This window comes from Podarcis bocagei, assembly GCF_964188305.1.
Source record: "Podarcis bocagei genome assembly, chromosome: 11".
Taxonomy (NCBI): domain Eukaryota; kingdom Metazoa; phylum Chordata; class Lepidosauria; order Squamata; family Lacertidae; genus Podarcis; species Podarcis bocagei.
The window spans coordinates 17,792,284-17,811,508 of NC_138136.1; the positions used below are offsets into that span (position 1 = coordinate 17,792,284).

The 19,225-nt window shown below is 42.4% G+C and overlaps 2 protein-coding genes across 5 annotated transcripts in view; both read right to left on the minus strand.

Moving 5' to 3' along the window:
- SNCAIP (synuclein alpha interacting protein) overlaps nt 1-19,225 on the minus strand; it is a 121,014-nt gene that overhangs the window by 58,879 nt on the left and 42,910 nt on the right. The gene's annotated exons all lie outside the window — the stretch shown is intronic.
- On the minus strand, nt 4,414-5,756 carry LOC308597549 (uncharacterized protein). Its single transcript, XM_081213382.1, has one exon. The coding sequence runs from the start codon at nt 5,426-5,428 to the stop codon at nt 4,424-4,426; it is 1,005 nt and encodes a 334-aa protein (XP_081069508.1). The 5' UTR covers nt 5,429-5,756; the 3' UTR covers nt 4,414-4,423.

The following is a 19,225-nucleotide window of genomic DNA, read 5'->3' on the forward strand; positions in this document are numbered from 1 at the left end:
TTAAAGTATAATTGGGTCAGTAAGGTTAGCTAGGAAACCAACTTTTAAGAGCCTACCTAAAACTGAATTGGCCAAAAAGTCTAATGAAGACATGAAAGGTGATGGCACAGAATAAGAACCACTGTTGCTGTTCAGGCACAATAGTAAATTATTATTTACTATTAAGTGTATGAGTCTTCGGCTTGTGGGCTCCCCGCTTTCCTCTGCTCCTCTCACATGGCTGTGAGATTACTGAAAGCTTTGGTTCTATTTTGAACTAACCATGGCTACTCATTATATCCAAACCCAAACTGAGTTTGACCTTGACTATCTTTAAACCATGGTTTATGATCTTAGATTGTTTCCCTAAACCAGAGTGTCCAGGCTTGGCTGTAACAAGTAAGGTTAAGGTAAAGGGACCCCTGACCATTAGGTCCAGTCGTGGCCGACTCTGGGGTTGCGGCGCTCATCTCGCTTTATTGGCCAAGGGAGCTGGCGTACAGCTTCCGGGTCATGTGGCCAGCTTGACTAAGCCGCTTCTGGCAAACCAAAGCAGCGCACGGAAACACCATTTACCATCTGCTGGAGTGGTACCTATTTATCTACTTGCACTTTGGCATGCTTTTGAACTGCTAGGTTGGCAGGAGCAAGGACCAAGCAACGGGAGCTCACCCCGATGCGGGGATTCAAACCGCCGGCCTTCTGATCGGCAAGTCCTAGGCTCTGTGGTTTAACTCACAGCGCCACCCACATCCCTTGTAACAAGTAATCCTGGTTATTTGAAAATGGAAGTGAAAACTTTCTTCTTCCTCATGCACCAGATTAGAAGGGAAGAGAAGCACCCAGGCCTTGAGGCTTGCGCAAGCAACACTAAAATGTTGTTAAGCTGCCATAGGGATTTGGGCATATGCGCACAAACTTCTCATCACATACTACAGGTTTGCTGATTCACAACATACACAGAATTAAGAGCATAAGAAAAGCCCGTTGGATCAGGCCAATGGGCCATCTATTCCAGCATCCCATTCTCACAGTGGCCGACCAGATCTCTGTGGGAAAACTGCCCGCAGGAATTCAAGCCAGCTGCTCCACAACATACACAGGATTTCCACCCACCAACCGGGTGAACTGACTCTCATTTTCAAAGGACTAAATTTACATCAACAATGTGAATGAAATTTACTATTAATCTAAAAGACATGGCTATGAAGAAAGCTTGTTGGGACAAGTATAATCAGCCTTAAGGGTGTTTTTTTGTGCTGCAATTGTGTATCCTTTGCAGTTACAAGGCAACAGGAAGTATGTTCAAGGAACTAAACAATCACATCTAACAATGGTAAAGGAACAGCTATGAGTCTCTGTAACCTTTGTGCGTGTGTTTAATCACAATGCAAGGGAAATGAGTGGAGATGCGGCCAATTTAAATGTTGTGAACAGCTAGGTCTGAGGGTCAGGATATGCAGATGAGGAGTTGACAGTAAAATGGGTTATGGTTAAACTACAGTGGTACCTTGCTTCAGGCTACATACGCTTCAGGTTACAGACTCCGCTAACCCAGAAATAGTACCTCAGGTTAAGAACTTTGCTTCAGGTAGAGAACAGAAATTGCTCAGTGGCAGCGGGAGGCCCCATTAGCTAAAGTGGTGCTTCAGGTTAAGAACAGTTTCAGGTTAAGAACGGACCTCCAGAACGAATTAAGTACTTAACCTGAGGTACCACTGTATTCATAACAGCTGACGCTCAAATGTAGAGTGCATGCTTTTTTCCTCAAGGTCTGAGATTTGATCCCTGGCATCTGCTGGCAGGGCTGGGGCAATACTGCCATTTGGCCCAGGCAATACTGAGCTAGACAGGCCAATAGCATGACTTGTTATAAGGCTGCTTCCTAGGTTCCTGTGGCACAGGAGGTCTGTCACCAGCGGGGGACATGAATCCTTTCACTTAACACCATTTCCCACATCTAGAATCATCCTCCCTGCCCTAGTGGGGGCAAAAACAATGACTTGTATGGCACATCTATTCACCACTTTGCTTGAACGATCCACACAGCAACTTCCATGGGGACGATTTAGACTGGGGAATTGATTTTTTTAAAAATACTCTGCTCATACCAAATCAAATTAGCAGCACCCTGTAGCTGTTTTGAAAGAGTGAAAAAAAGATTTAAGGATACAGTGGTACCTCGGGTTACATACGCTTCAGGTTACATACGCTTCAGGTTACAGACTCCGCTAACCCAGAAATAGTGCTTCAGGTTAAGAACTTTGATTCAGGATGAGAACAGAAATCGTGCTCCGGCGGCGCGGCAGCAGCAGGAGGCCCCATTAGCTAAAGTGGTGCTTCAGGTTAAGAACAGACCTCCGGAACGAATTAAGTACTTCACCCGAGGTACCACTGTATCTGTTTTGTAATTCCCACATCATATGTGTGAATAATCAATATGTTTGTTTGGCCCTCAGCCAAGGTTCCATCATGACAGCAGAATCTTCCTCAACTAGCAAATAACTCATTTGATCCAGCAACTGCAGGAGGAAGACTTTTTTTGTTGTTGTTTCTTGGTCCTAGACAGAAGGGAAGGAGCATTGTTGGCACTGAGCTAGCCCAAAGATTAAGAACATTCTTTTGAGTTGAAATCTTCAGGTTTTCACCCAGGAGGGGTGGGGGGTTTCAATGAGAGGGAAAGGGATTTTAGTAGCAGAAGCAATATTCAAAGCAAGGCTCCAGGGCCTGCTTTTCCCTGTGCATTTAAAAATTAAAATTCGGAGAAGAAAAAAGATCATATATTTGAAGAGCATTTGTTCAGGTTACTGTTTCATACCCTACGCTACAAATAGAGAAATAGATGCTTTAGAAGGCAATTCACACTTGGCTTGGGAAAGCTGTCCTTTCATCAGCCTTCCTAAACCCACGGTCTTACATCCCAAGATCAAAGAATGAAGCAACGGAATCAGTGGACGTGTCAGAGTTGGAGCAGGAATTGCTCTCAGTACCAAGCCCTGCTTTCCCAGAAACCCCTACTCACTAGGAGCCCCTTGCTCTACCATCCAGTTTGAGCTGAAGTCCTGTTAAAGTCTAGTGTTGTCTGTTTATGAAGCAACATGCAGGCCTCTTTGTCTGAGTTCCACACAGAGCTCTCCAAGGTCCTGCCTCAAACTTGAACTTTGCATAGCTTTTCTGTGTTGGAAACTGAGCTTTGCCTGTAATTGTTTTGCTGGGAATGGAACTTGCCTTGCCTGGCTTGCTCTGGCAGAACCAGAACTCTTGCCCATCCCTCCTACACACACTTAGCCTGTTTGTACTGCAACCTCCTGAGACAGAATACTGGTATCCCTGTTATCATCTGAACCCACAGAGGGGAATTTGTTTGTGGAAACTCTGGTTCCTTGTGAATGACACCGCTATTGTTAGAAATCAAGCAGTATATTTCTGTTGGGGTGGTGGTGGTGGGGTAATTTACTGAACAAAGGCCAATCACAAATATATGCTGTAGTGCCCGAGTTGTGAAAATAATGCTATAATCAATAGCTTACAGAACTTCTCTGGGAAGGAAATTGCAGCCTTTTATTACTTTATTAATTATTTATGTACTCATATTTTTTTATCTAAATTTGCGATAAAAAATGTATTTCCACTTTAAAAAAGAGCAAAAAATATATCAATGTAATATAAAATACTTTATTGCTTGTGCAACACATTACAGCATGAAATATATAGCCACTTAAATAGGCGTTTAAGGCTTTGGGGGAAAATCACATTACTTACATTCTAGAATAGAATGAAACAGATGCGGCTATCATAATCCATTCTATACATAATCCAAGCCTTGCACATTATAAAGCGCATTTTAGGATACGTTTTGATTGTAAATCATGGGCACAACGACTGCACACCTTTGCAGAGATTGGGCAATGGCACCAGGCTCCATGCCACTTGTCAATCATGGCTGAGCAGGAGAAGGCAGCTCCAGGGTGCTGACGCCAAACAGCAACTGAGGAATGCCAGAGAGAAGAAGATCTGCTAGGTGATGCCCAGCCATGTTAATTGCCTCCACAACCAGCACATACATCAACTGATGCTGCGTGCCAAACTAGGGGCAGAGTATCTCTGCATCTGAAGTGTTCCTGAGTAGAACGTTATGGTGAGATCTGACCTAGTCATAGTCATGTATGCCTTGGAAACCAGTGCTATTTTTTTTTTTTAAGGGGTGCTCCAGAACTCACTATGAACACTTCTCTAATTCTCTTAGAATTGCAACGGCACCAACCTGAGAGATACCGGAACACCTGCTGGAATTGACGCCATGCCTAATCCATTGGATTGAGGGTTGGGGAATGAGCTCATAATAAAATATATGTATATCATTATACAATAAAGATAGACATTGTCTTTGTTTCCAATTCCCACATTCTTTTTTCAGAGTCCTTTTGCAAAAGAATTCTGGCTGCTAGGCATACGGAGACACAGGAGCGATAGCTGACACAGTTACCTGTTTCTTCTCGCTCTTGCAACAGAAGCACCTTATCCTCACTATTAGTTTGTAGTTAAGCAACATAAGCACATAAGGGCTGATAACTGAGTATCCTGAAGACAGGACTGTCAGGACTGGTGGACCAAAGTAATAAGATCTAAATTTCTTCAGGCAGTAAACCAGGCTGAAGTAAGATACCCAGAGAGAAATAATAAGCAATATTAATAACAGAATGAGTTTACATGCCCTGACAACCTCAAGTTCAATAGCATCGCCCCCAATCCATATGCCTCCACACGTTGCCATCTTGTGTTTCCAAAGGAGGTATACTATTCGGAATCCAGCGAGGAGCATAATAAACAGTGGAAGAAGATCAATAGCCACTAGGAAGATTTTCCCATACAAAATCTCCATCAGGTCATTTCTGTATTCCGTCTTACATTCAGCATATATCACATTGCTAAGTTGCTGGTTAGTTTCATTTTCTGTATACAGCTTTTCAGTCCTCCCTGTATACAGTAACAGTGGACAGGATGCTGCAGCGCCAGCAACCCAGAGAGTAGAAATCAGCACCATGTGACACGTCAGATGCTTTCTGCATGCACTCTCAACTGGTGGATGCACCACTCGACACAATTTAAAACAGTAGAGCAAAGCAATATATAACGTGAACCATATGGCTTCAGAAGTAGTAAAATTTGTTAGGAACATGAGAACTTTGCAGCCGGCTGAATCCAACGCCACAGCAGAGGCATAAACAATCTTCAATACATTCACCGCCAAGTTGTGTATAAGATTTACCCATGCAAGACTGAAAATAAGTGTGAATGAGGTGCGCAACTGGTCATCGATGCATCTCCTTGTGCAGAAAATCAACAATATATTTCCAGGAACACTGACAGCAATCACAACAGCACAGGCGACAATCTCCAATGTGCCGACACACAGGTCCGTGTCCCTTAGCCAATTAAGTTTCTCCATAACTAATCTGATCCGCAAAGATTTTGGACTTTCAGAAGCCTCATAAAAATGATTCCCAAGTTCAAAGGCTTTTCCCCTCCTGGTGAATGTTCATATTATGTACCATGCCAGAGAAAGGCATATACAGTAATCAGTCTCTTCACAGTGCGCAAAACTGAAAAACAAAGCCAAGCCAATGTTGTTTAAGCGCATGCACTCAAGTGACCTTTATTTGTCTCATGTGGTGCCATCGTTACGAACAATCACATAAGCAGCATTTAATGAAAGGGTACAGAAATATGGCAACAACCTGGAAGCCTACTGGCTTAAAAACATATCTCAAGATGCAGATCTTTCTAGCGAATAATATAACAAATCTCCCAGACATAAGGTAAGAGAAATCTAGAAAGCCCTATGAAAACAGATTGAAAGTTTATAGATATTTCTTTAAAAAGCTGCTTTTTACAATCTTTATTCTGAAATACAGTCCATACATGTACAAAAGCTATATTTTAGTCTGTGCCAACTGAAAATCTTGTCAGGGGAAATAAAGCTTACTTATTAAATAACCATTGAATACATACATTAAAGGGGGGGGGGGACTGACAAAAGCTTAACTATTGCAGAAGCCAAACTTGTAATTCTTTCCATTTCCTTGGAAACATAATTTTACCCAGGAGTTTTTTTTTTTCATCTGGAACTCACCACAACTCAGTTCCAGCACCTCTCAGGTGGGCGCCATTGCCATTATAAGAGAGTGAGGGAGGCATTCATAGTAAGTTCAGGCACCTCTTTTTCTAGAAAAACAGCACTGATTTTACCGTAGACAAAAGAGACAATGGGTGCAAGGTGGGGAAGAACAGATCAGCCTATTTGGAGTCTCAGTCAGATTTACACAAGTTAATTCTTAAGTTCATTCTGTCTCATTTCAGCATCTGTGATTTTGTAAAACACACACGATTATTATTTTTTTGCATTTTTGGAATATATTTCTTCAGGAAATATGCTTTTTTATGTACAGTGGTTCCTTGGGTTACAGACGCTTCAGGTTACAGACTCCACTAATCCAGAAATAGTACCTCGGATTAAGAACTTTGCTTCAAGATGAGAACAGAAATCTTGCGGTGGCACGGCGGCAGTGGGAGGCCCCATTAGCTAAAGTGGTACCTCAGGTTAAGAACGGACCTCCAGAACGAATTAAGTTCTTAACCCGAGGTACCACTGTATTTTATTCTAAAATCTGCATTTTGTAGGCTTTTAAACTCAAAGCACATCGTTTAGTGAGATATATTTCAATATCCTTTTTCACATTTTTATCTCCAGGTGACTTTACTACAAAGAAAACTTCTGTCAACGCTGAGTGGAATATTAAAGAATCAACAGTGGAGCTTGTATAATGGCAGCGATGCTCCTTGACTTTCTAAACTGTGGGTGGTATTCAACTAACTTTTACTCAAAGTAGACCAATGGCTAACTTAGGTTCATGAATTTCAATGGGTCTCCTCAGACTAATTGTTAGGTCTGCACAACCCAAAACTCTGAAAGCATCAGAACATCTAAAAAGTACAGCACCAATATTTTATGAAGATCAAAATGCTACCTTCAGGATGTGGTAAGTGCTAACAACAGCACTGATTGTATTTTGTGTGCCTATGAAATTATATATACATATGAACTGGATTAGAAGAGTGAAACAAGCGGTATTGCTTTTTACTGCCTTGTGTAATGAGGTACAATGATGATATAGAGCCTGCATTTTAATGTGGTAAATGCTAAGTATCTCAGGATTTCATTATGGCTGCCGGGGATTAATTTGAAGTTTCTTCAGTGAATAAAACAATTTACCTATCCACACAAATTGGGAGGTTTTTAATGTTTGATATTTTATTTGTGTTGGAAGCTGCCCAGAGTGTCTGGGGCAATCCGGTCAGATGGGTGGGATACAAATAATAAAAGTATTATTATTATTATTATTATTATTATTATTATTATTATTATTATGTCTCAGCCCAACAACCTCTACCGCTGTTCAGCCAACAGCAGCAGTGGTGCTTGTCAATGGCATTTGTGAAGCTTATCTAATGAAATGAGTGGAAACTGCACAGTATCACCGCTTAGAATGTTGTATACATTCAAGGAGATATGAAGTGCTCATAAATAACTCTGGGACGGGAGCCTTACTACAGTCCAGGAGCATCATGACAGGCGCTTTTTAATTAGAGTTCTTTTTTCCCATACAATTGTACATCAGAAGTATGAGAAGAACAAAAGCTCTGAGATAAACAAGCTTCAGAGACCGAGAAAAGGCCTTCCGTTAGGACAAAATATATAACAGAAAGAGATTTTCTCTTACAGAACTTGAGTTCCTTTGTTACCCTATCGTCACAATAACTGGTGAGGAGGGGGGAAGCAATTGTGTCTCCTGAGAGGTTAAGCATCACAGAAGTGCAGCTTGCATTGTTCAGATCATCTGTTCCCAGTGTATAGCAGTTCAGGAAGGATGATTTTCAGTGTATTTCAGAAGGCACAAATCTAATGTTAATTTTTTGGCTCTAGTAAATGCCTGGGAGAGAAATCCTTCAAGTATTTATCAGCCGTGAGCGGCTTTTTGATAAGGTTTTGCAGTGAATTATTTTTCTTTGGTAAGTGTCAGTCTTATCCAACGTATGCCATATTGAAAGCTCTGCTTGAAGCTTTGAACAAAGATTAAAGATGAATATGTGTTTTCCAACGAGGGCTGTGGCTTCATTTTTCAAAACGGCAACCAACACAATGATATAGCTTTTCACCGTCTCCACAGCTCATAGAAAGCAAACCTTTCTGGCTCAGTCTAGTGTTCTCGAAATGCGTGCGTGTTAAACTTAAAATGCCACTGCCTTTTTTAAGAAGAAAAGAAAAAAAGAACATGGTTATAAACATTATGACAATGAGAAAGGGCTGCATTAAATTTTCTAGTTCCGAAGTGTCTTGCAGGAGCAGAAACACTATTCTGCCCATGCAAGGCAGTCCTGCCAAATTCTTCCAGTTTCCCCTCTGCCATGCCCCATTACACACCATTTCAAAATGTCTGTCGGATGCCAGGTGCAGTTTTTCAGAGAGCAGGAGATAATAGGAGAGACCGGGGTGGAGGAACTAGTAGATCTCTATCGTACAAGCAGTAGTGCTGCTCATATATTTCTAGATCCAACCCTCAAAGTGTAAGGCAATATCAAATATTTCATTCAAAATAAACATACTGCATGCCACCCCAATCTCTGAGTAGTGTGAAATTTCCAGGCACTTACCCAGGGTTTGGTTTCCTTGGAGTGAGGGACAGTGGAGACTATGGTGTCCTTATGATATATGATTTATTTACACATGCAGTGGTACCTTGGGTTAAGTATTTAATTCGTTCCGGAGGTCTGTTCTTAACCTGAAGCACCACTTTAGCTAATGGGGCCTCCTGCTGCTGCCGCACCGCCGGAGCACAATTTCTGTTCTCATCCTGAAGCAAAGTTCTTAACCCGAGGTACTAATTCTGGGTTAGCGGAGTCTGTAACCTGAAGCGTATGTAACCTGAAGCGTCTGCAACCCGAGGTACCACTGTATATACAACCTGAGCCTACGATGGAGGGACTCAAAGCATTAACATCCCAAAAGGTATTGCCTCTTCTATAGCCACAGCCTTGCTTTGAAGCAGAAATCAAGCATGGCTCTCCTTCTCCTGCTTTTGCCTGCAGCCTGCTTCCAGCCCAGTTCTCACACACATAACCTCTGACTATTGTCCTCACTTCTAAGCCAGCACACTCATTTGGCCTCTGGCACAGAGCAGATGCCTGTTGTCTTTGTCCATGGAAGCAATGACAAACCTAGACAGCATCTTAAAAAGCAGACACATCACCTTGCCAACAAAGGTCCATATAGTTAAAGCTATGGTTTTCCCAGTAGTGATGTATGGAAGTGAGAGCCAGACCATAAAGAAGGCTGGTCGCTGAAGAATTGATGCTTTTGAATTATGGTGCTGGAGGAGACTCTTGAGAGTCCCATGGACTGCAAGAAGGTCAAACCTCTCCATTCTGAAGGAAATCAGCCCTGAGTGCTCACTGGAATGACAGACCATGAAGCTGAGGCTCCAATACTTTGGCCCCTCATGAGAAGAGAAGACTCCCTGGAAAAGACCCTGATGTTGGGAAAGACCGAGGGCACAAGGAGAAGGGGATGATAGAGGACGAGATGGTTGGACAGTGTTCTCAAAGCTACCAACATGAGTTTGACCAAACTGCGGGAGGCAGTGGAAGACAGGAGTGCCTGGCGTGCTCTGGTCCATGGGGTCACGAAGAGTCGGACACGACTAAACAACAACAGAGCAGATTCTTTTCTTATGCTAAAAACCTATACTTAGGGGTCATTATGGCCCTTGCCTGGCTACTTTAACAATGACCCCCCCCCAAATCACTTTGTAATACTCAAGTTTGGTTGGCTCTAACCTGTCAACACCTCAATGACCGAGATAAAGAGGCATATTTTTCAGAAATGCATTCTTTTCCAGAGGATTTGAGCCATTTGCATAAGACATGTTAATTTTTGAATAATTACAAGGTCCCAGAGTTTACAACCCTGTTATGTAAGAGACTAGGCAATTTTCCAGTTTGGTGCTGAACGTAGCTTTGCTGTTATTTAAAATCCATTTCCGAGCATAAAATTTTGAATCTCTCCAGCTACCATTCAACAAGCTTTTAACTTCAGGTATAAAGCAATACCACGGCTCAGGTTTTGGATCTGCCCTGATTCTTTTTTTGCCAGATGTTTGAACATGTTTCAAGATATTCTTCAAAAAGCCCTTCTCCCAACAAGCCACGGTTATATATTTACGTTTGTTTATAGTCATATTTATGGAAAACAGCACGAGTGTTTCAATGAGCAGACCCAAGAACGAAAACGGAGATGTCTGTTTGCCCATTTGCAGAGATGATTTGCTATTAAATGTGTTTTGCTACAGTTTCACATATTCAAACAAAGTGACAACCTGACATACTGCGACACTATTTTGACAGTAATATGCTAGATAAGGATATGTAATGCAGTCTCTGGAGCATTGATTATTCTGTCTTCTAGAACTCCCTTTGCACAATCCCTCCCCCCACACACACCCCGTCAAAATGATGTAAAATAGTGTTGTTTCTATTAGATGTCATCTGCATTGTCTGGCTTTTCTCTCATTGACTAAGCATCTCTGTAGCACCAACTTATTTTATTCATTTCCCCCCTTCTTGTTAACCATGTATGCCAAGAAAAACATATGGTACAGGATGAGTTATCTGCTCAGTCAACTCATATAAAATTTAAAGGGAAGGGTTAGATGGATTTTCACTGCCCATGCATGAGTCTGAAGCAGCACTTTTGTCTAAGAAAAACAAAAAGCTAGCAGCGGGGCCGCTAAAATAGTGTGATTGATTTCAGTGGAGGAGTGAATTCTGGGACTGGGATTACCTTATCCCTTATCATGTTTATTCAGAAGTTTCCTTAAGTTCAAAAGTTCATAGCTGCATGCATATAATGATCTGGTACTTCTGAAGCAAGCCAGAATGAAAGTCATGGTTTCAGTCAGCACACAACAGCTATCATAAAACACACTGCACAAGTGATAACAGATCACCTTCCAGATTGCTTTTAAAAAACACACCACACAGAACACTTACAGAGCGACTGATAAGGATAGAGATAGTCTATTCCTTCCAGGAATGCTTGGAGTTGGATCACCATTATATGCTGTAACACCTCAGCAAGAGACAGTAAGATGAGGTCTGGCCTGCAGTTTGATGGCTCCTCAGCATACAAGGATATTTTTCAGGAGTGGTTTCACCACTGCCTCCTTCTATATTGTAGGGCCTGTTCCCTCTCCCTGGAAAGCACTTAAAAATTACCGTACTCTGATGCAGTAGATCAGTCCTTTTTCTTTCTTTGCAGATTTAAACACTAATCGTATGGGTTCAAGCACACACAAAAACAGAACTTTCACTGGCATGGATGTAAGTGGTGTTATCTGCAAAGTGCCTTGCAAACCACAATGACTACAGTGGTACCTTGGTTCTCAAACGCCTTGGTACTCAAACAACTTGGAACCCAAACACTGCAAACCGGAAGTAAGTGTTCTGGTTTGTGAACTTTTTTCAAAGCCAAACGTGCTCTGTTTTGAGTATTATGCTTCTGGGTTGAGCGCCACACTTCCGTTTTGAGTGTTACGCTGAGGTCTGTCTGTTTTTGCTATTTATTTTGTGTTTTTATTTTTGCGGCTTTTTTGTTTTGTTTTTGTGATTGTGTGGAACCCAGTTCAGCTACTGATTAATTGTGTGACTGCAGTACATTGTTTATTGCTTTCATTTTATGGATCAATAGATAGATAGTAAAATTCATGTTACATTGCTGTTTTAGGGGTTGTTTTTAAAAGTCTGGAATGGATTAATCCATTTTGCATTACTTTCTATGGGAAAGCGCGCCTTGGTTTTGGAATGCTTTGGTTTTGGAATGGACTTCTGGAATGGATTAAGTCTGAGAGCCAGGGTACACTGTACTCTGGAACTCCGATTGTAAATGACCCCCAACCACCAGAAACAGCTCTGCTGGATGAAACTGCACAGAAATAATGTAAACCTTTTTCACCACCAGTACTGCCTTTCACTGCCATGAAGTAGGCTTTAAAATGTCCAGTCCATGTCCTCCTTTGCTCTAAATTTCCTTTGTCACTGCTGTTTCGTAAGCCTGAGATGCAATTTTTTATTTATTTGCCTAACAAATTTGTACCTTCCCTTCCAAGACCACAAGACAGCTTAAAACAAAATTTTAAAAAATACAAGTTTTAAAACAAGCAACGAAACAAAGTTATTAAAAAAGAGAGAACAATGTACAAAATAACTAAAAGGCCATTATAAAAACATTCAGGAAATGCCTAAGTGAAACAAATTTCAGTATTCAGGGTCCGTTTAAACAGAGCAAAGAGGGGTCTTGTTGCAAATGTATGGAGAAGCTACAAAGATGTTGGGATTTTTGGCTTAGAGGGAGTATCTATGAGTAATTTAGATCACTCCCCATGACACCCACTTATTCCAGAGCCCAGACAGAGTCAACAGGATTGACAAGTACATCGGCAGGGAACTATGCAAGCACAGTCAGGAAGTCAAATGGATTCATCAGCCTCAGGGGGCAGATGAGAGAAACTGGCCAGCTCTTACAGTGCTGATCTTGTTGTGGGGAGAGGGAGTGAAACACCCCCCCCCCAAAAAAAAAGGTGAGCCATGCTGCCTGACCTCAATGCTACAGACAGTCATACCTCATGTTACGTTTGCTCCAGGTTGAGTGTTTTCAGGTTGCGGCCCGCGGTGACCTGGAAATACCAGAAGGGGTTACTTCCGGGTTTTGCCGCTCCGCATGTGCAGACGCGCAAAATGACATCACACGCATGCGCAGAAGCGGCAAATCGTGACCTGTGCATGCATGGCTTGCGTTCTGCTCATGTTGAGAATGGGCCTCTGGAATGGATCCCGTTCGCAACCAGAGGTACCACTGTATCTGCTTCCTTTTCCAAGGCTGTCTCTGCATCAGTGGCGGTGGGTGCTGGAATCAGATCACAGACCCAACTTGTGCACACCAGCAGTACACTTGAACCAATGCTGGCATCCTGGCACCTGGAAGGATTCAGAATTCTTGACACAGTGCAAGAGTCATGCTGCTCCAGCAACACTGCAAAGGGATCGTATACTGCACAAATACTTGAACAGGAGATTCAGTACCACCATTGGAAGGTGACACCCAGCTCTACCTCTCCTTCCCATCAGAGGACGCTGTGCAGGTGTTTAACTGGTGTCTGGAGGCTGTCATGTACTGGATGAGGACTGAAGATGAATCTTTATGCCATTTCTCTCTCTCTCTCTCTCTCTCTCTCTCTCTCTCTCTCTCTCTCTCTCTCTCTGTGTGTGTGTGTGTGTGTGTAGTACCTGTCCTTCCTCATTTACTGCATGCTTTATCCAAGGAGTGTGACCTGCTGCCAACCTTGTTATTGAGGAGGAATGGTGGGAGCCCCCCCCTTTTCCTGAACCTTCCCAAGGACAGGAAGGTATTGATTTAGAACAGTGGTTTGCAGAGGGGCATAGTCCAGAGGGGAAAAGCTGGGAAATACTGGGCGAGGAACAGCTAGAAGAGGGAAGACCAGGAGAGAGACAGCTAGCAGATTCAGTGTCCTTGGAAAGCATTCCAGACCCCCCTTCGCCTAAGACTAGTCGGGCTTTGAGAGTGATAGAACAGAAAGCGCAGCGGCAACAAGCTCAGACTACCCAATGTAGGAGTGGCATAGATTAATGGGGATGGAGGGGGTAAACCTTTCCTGGGAGCAACACCATTTCTAGAGAGATATGCATTCTTTTCTCTCTCGCTATGATTATTAAAGAAACTATTTGGTAAGAACGCTCCTTTCATTTGATCTGCTTATTTAATGCCACACGGGGAGGGATCCAATTCCCTGAAGCCTGACAGTTATCATTTTAGACATATTTGTTTTTCTGGGCATTTGGCAGCAGTTACAATATGATATTGTACTTTTACAGTTAATTTGTTTTTAATAACGTGAATGTGATTTTAACTTTGGCTGTAAATTGCTTCAGGACATTTTTTTAAAGTGGGAAGTGATATATAAATTAAATAAACCCGAATAAACCTAAACCTAATCCCAACAAGATGGAGATACTATGGGGATTGGTGGTTCCCATGTCCCAGAATCAGGTTAATGGCCTACTCTGAGTGAGGTTGCACTCCCCATGAAGGATCACATAGATGGTCTGGGGTACTCCTTTATTCTTCCTTGTCACTGGAGGCCCAAGTAGTACACCATCTATGGCTGTTCCTAAACAGTAATAGCCTAGTAATCCATGCCTTGGGCAACCAGATGGAGGGATGGTCTTCTGAATTTATACTGCATATTGAGGACTTGATTTTCTGTGATTCCATGTTGTAGGCCTACCCTAAGATAGTTTTTATGATGATGGATGGGATAAACATTAAATAAATAAATAGTTATTGGCATTGGTGGACAATGTTTCATTTCAATCACTGAAGCAATGCACTTGCAAGGAAATTCCATACTTGCATTTGATAGTAATAACTATGATTCTTTTAAAGACCCATGCTATCACCCTAATAGTTTTTAAAGTATCAGAGCACGAAAACTTGTTTTGCATACACTTGCACATTCTGAAAGGCTGCCTAGAAAAACAAGCATTATTCCCCCCCACCAATTTAACTTGAAGGGCCAATCAGAGAGCCGAAAATTAATATTTGTTATTTTAAAATTTAAACAATACACACAGTTCATGCTTTCTGCAAAAGCTAATGTACTGTTAAGTTTAATCTTTCTGAAAATGCCCAAACAAATTAGAGGTCAGCTTATTTGTTTAAACCGTTGTATATGATTTGTTTTGTTTGATTAATATATGCTGGCATTCACTTGGAATTCCGACAAGGCTATTCACTGATAATATAAAATATCCTTCTGTCATGCAAGATTAACACACTTATTTCATGTGGCCCAGCTCAAATACCCTTCATTTCAGGAAGAACAATTTTCATATGAATTGTAGTTTGCAGAAAACTTATGAGCATTTCTAACCAGCTTTCCATAGCTTCTTGGCCTTATTGTTATGCAGACAGGAGCCAAATTATATGGAAAAATCCATTCTCCATATGACGTGCGTGATATCGAAGGCGAAAGGAACTGTTAAAGGAGCCATATTGAAACAGAGAGCAACTAAGCACTTCAACCTTATTTCTATATTTTGTTTCAACCTTCTTATTTCCCACTGTCATAACAAACGAAAGCCAGGAACAATATTTTATACTGCAACCACATGTATCTCATATGCAAACACTTCAAGATGTTGCGCTGCTGTTGAGTGTATATATCTTTAGTGCATGTTAATAGCACTGTTGCATCTGAAAAAGTGATCAAGGGTCTGGAACAACTCTCTTAGGAGGAAAGGATACAAACTTTGAAGCTTAGAGTAAGGGCGGGGGCATGATAGAGGTGTGCTATAATTATGCATGGTGTGGAGAAAGGAGAAGTTTTTCTCCCTTTCGCATAACACTAGAAAACAGGGCTATCCAATGAAGCTGAATACTGTGAAACTCAGGACAGACTGCACTCTGTCACAGAGGACATAGTTAAACTTTGGAATTTGCTACTACAAGATATAGTGGTGGCTGCCCAGCTGGTAGGGTTTAAAAGAGGATTAGACAAATTCAAGGAGGAGAAGGCTATATCAATGGTTATTACCCGAAGGAGCGTCTCCACCCCCATCGTTCTGCCCGGACGCTGAGGTCCAACGCCAAGGGCCTTCTGGTGGTTCCCTCACAATAGAAGCGAAGATACAGGGAACCAGGCAGAGGGCCTTCTCGGTAGTGGCACCCACCCTGTGGAACGCCCTCCCATCAGATGACAAAGCAATAAACAACTACCTGACATTCAGAAGACATCTTAAGGCAGCCCTGTTCAGGGAAGTTTTTAATGTGTGATATTTTAGTGTATTTTGGGTTTCTGTGGAAGCTGCCCAGAGTGGCTGGGGAAACCCAGCCAGATGGGCGGGGTACAAATAATAAATTATATTATTATATTATATTAGTTATGATGACTATATATTTCTAGGTATAGATACCAAGGTAAAGGACCCCTTGGATGGTTAAGCCCAGTCAAAGGTGACTATGGGGTTGTGGCGCTCATCTCGCTTTCAGGCCGAGGGAGCCGGCACTTGTCCACAGACAGCTTTCCAGGTCATGTGGCCAGCAGGACTAAACCACTTCTGGCGCAACGGAACACCGTGACGGAAACCAAAGCACACGGAAACACTGTTAATCTTCCCGCCGCTGCAGTACCTATTTATCTACTTGTGCTGGTGTGCTTTCGAACTGCTAGGTTGGCATGAGCTGGGACAGAGCAATGGGAGCTCGCCCCATTGCGGGGATTCGAACTGCCAACCTTCTGATCGACAAGCCCAAGAGGCTCAGTGGTTCAGACCACAGCGCCACCCGCGTCCCTTTGTATCAGAGGATACTTGCCTCTGTATACTAGTTGCTTGGGAACACAAGTGGGAAAGTGCTGTTGTACTCATGTCCTGCTTATGGGTTTTCCATAGGTATATGGTTGGCCAATGGGGAGACAGAAAGTTGAATCATGTGGTGCTTTGGTCTGATGCAGAGTAGTATCAACTCCAGATTCTGGAGCAAGAAATCCTCTATGGACCCCCTCCCCCACATGTACCAAGTGTGCCTCCTCACTGCAGCAAGGCTATGGGGTGACCATGTACCAGTCACTTTCTTTTAATCTAACCCAGGGTTTCCCAAACTTGGGTCTCCAGCTGTTGTTGGACCACAATTCCCATCATACCTCTCTAGCATGATCAGTGGTCAAGGATGATGAAGAAGAAGAGTTTGGATTTGATATCCCGCTTTATCACTACCCTAAGGAGTCTCAAAGCGGCTAACATTCTCTTTTCCCTTCTTCCCCCACAACAAACACTCTGTGAGGTGAGTGGGGCTGAGAGACTTCAGAGAAGTGTGACTAGCCCATGGTCACCCAGCAGCTGCGTGTGGAGGAGCGAGGAATCGAACCCGATTCACCAGATTACGAGTCCACCGCTCTTAACCACTACACCACACTGACTCTCTGATGGGGACTGCAGTCCAAAAACAGCTGGAGCCTAAAGTTTGGGAAACAATGGTCCAACCCTAACTCATAGGGTTGTTCTGAGCATAAAATCGGGAGGGGAGAACCATGTATGGTTCCCTGAGGGAAAGCTGGAATATAAATGTATTAACTAATGTGTGAAGCAAAGCTAAGTGTACCGTCGTACTATGAATCATCAACTATTATGGAGCTCCAGTCTGGGAACGCTGAGGGCTTGATATTTAATTCTGCTTCTCCCATGGACTACTTCCCTGACTTCTTCCTATTACGAGCCCCTCTGTGGTTTCAGACAGTAAACCCCCCTCAGTTCAGACCCATTCTCACAGCTAAATCTACAAATGCTGCAAAAACGAGAGACGCAAACCCTAAATTCTGCTCCCTAGGAAGTAAGTCCCATTTAACTTGATGGGATTTAACTCCCAAGGAAATATGCTTAGAAAAGGGCTGTAAGCTACCACCATTTTTATTGGCTTTCAAAAGAAACAAATGTTTTGAAATTATGGTAGTCCAATAGGGCACGCAGGTCAGGGAAGTTATATGAGAAATTGTTTTAATAACCAGTTCAATGAATTATTCAAAGGTAAGGAAAAAGGTCTAAGAACAAGTTGCCAGGAACCCCTCAACCCCCAGGTACAAAGCAGAAAATAGACAGATCAACGGTTACTTCCAAGGAGAACTATTGCTTGTATTCTCAGACACTTGGGCAGGTAAGAGTACCTTTGTAATATGAATCATCACCTGTGATGGAGTGCAAGCCTGGGAACTCTTGAGGGCCTGAAATTTAATTCTGCCCCTATCATGGACTTGTTCCCTGACCTCCTCCTGTTACAAACCCCTTTGTGCTTTCAGACAAAGGAAATAAAGTGACACACAAAAGGGTTCAGCTAACACAGTAATGCTCGCAGAACAAAGAAATGCTTTGGTGTGTGGCATCGTCCCACATTTACTAAGAGATCACGAAAGCATGCCTGAGAGCAGGCATGGCTACTCCAGTGTACAAAAACGTTTTGTGTGAATCAGCTGTGTGTGATGGATGTTTGGTTAAAATAAACCAAAAGTAACCACGGGTTTTTGTAGTTGCTGCATTTTCGATCCTTTCAAGTCAAAAGTGATACAATGATATACATTACAAGTATTTAATTAACAAAGGAAGGAAAGCATGGGAATGTTGTTTTTGGGGAATCCCCTCCTTTCTCCCATTTCCTCTTTGAATGGGTGAGTGTACATGAAAGATACTATCTTTGCATAGTTGTTGTTTAAATAAGTCGTAATTAGAAAAGGCTTATCATTGCAATATGCTTTGCAGCATTATAGATATCGTTTTGATCTGCCCACCCTCCCTTAGTCTCCAAGCAAAATAATTCTTGAAAGCAGTCATTACACGTCCTTCAAAAGGAAGCTGGTGCTGGAAAACAGATGTTCTTTCTAGTAAATATACCCTAATCTCCATTATATTGCTCTGCAAGATGTTTCTCGTAGTATCTTTCCTAAAGGCATTTAGCATACATTTGGCAGATGATAGGAAATTTGCCCTTTCAACTCGCTAGTTTTCATAAGAAACAACACACTAATAGTTTTCCATGTGATCTAACTACACTACAGCGCTGACTGTCTTATCTGAGCTACTTAGATTATGTTCATCCTGTGCATCTGGGTGTACATCTGGGAATGGATTTCTGGTAATCTGCTGGAATTCCTTACAGTGGTCGTAAAACAAAAGGTGCCCCTAAAGGCTATACAAACACACTCACAAATGCTTTATTTGTATTTTGGTCATTCAGGTGTCTTCCACTGACCATCAAGTGCAATTATGAGTAGAGTCAATACAGTAACTTTTGATGTGTCTACAAATAATTGACCTCCCAGCTTTTTTTTATTACTATTGACTCACGTGCCAAAAGCAAGATACATAAACATTCTTCCCTTATTAATGACCACTCAGTTATCTGACCTCATGACAGCACACCTCTATAGTAGGCACACCTCCATAGCGCCAACCTCAGCACCCCACTGTTTGCCCCCCACCCCAGGAAGACGCAGCCATGGTGCTGTTGGGGAGCTGCTGGTGCAGCACCAATGTACACTTCTGTTTGGATCTATATTGTGACATGTAT

Bases quoted from the DNA above. Each gene is read 5' to 3' on its own strand.
- LOC308597549 (XM_081213382.1), bottom strand. From the start codon at position 5,428: ATGGAGAAACTTAATTGGCTAAGGGACACGGACCTGTGTGTCGGCACA.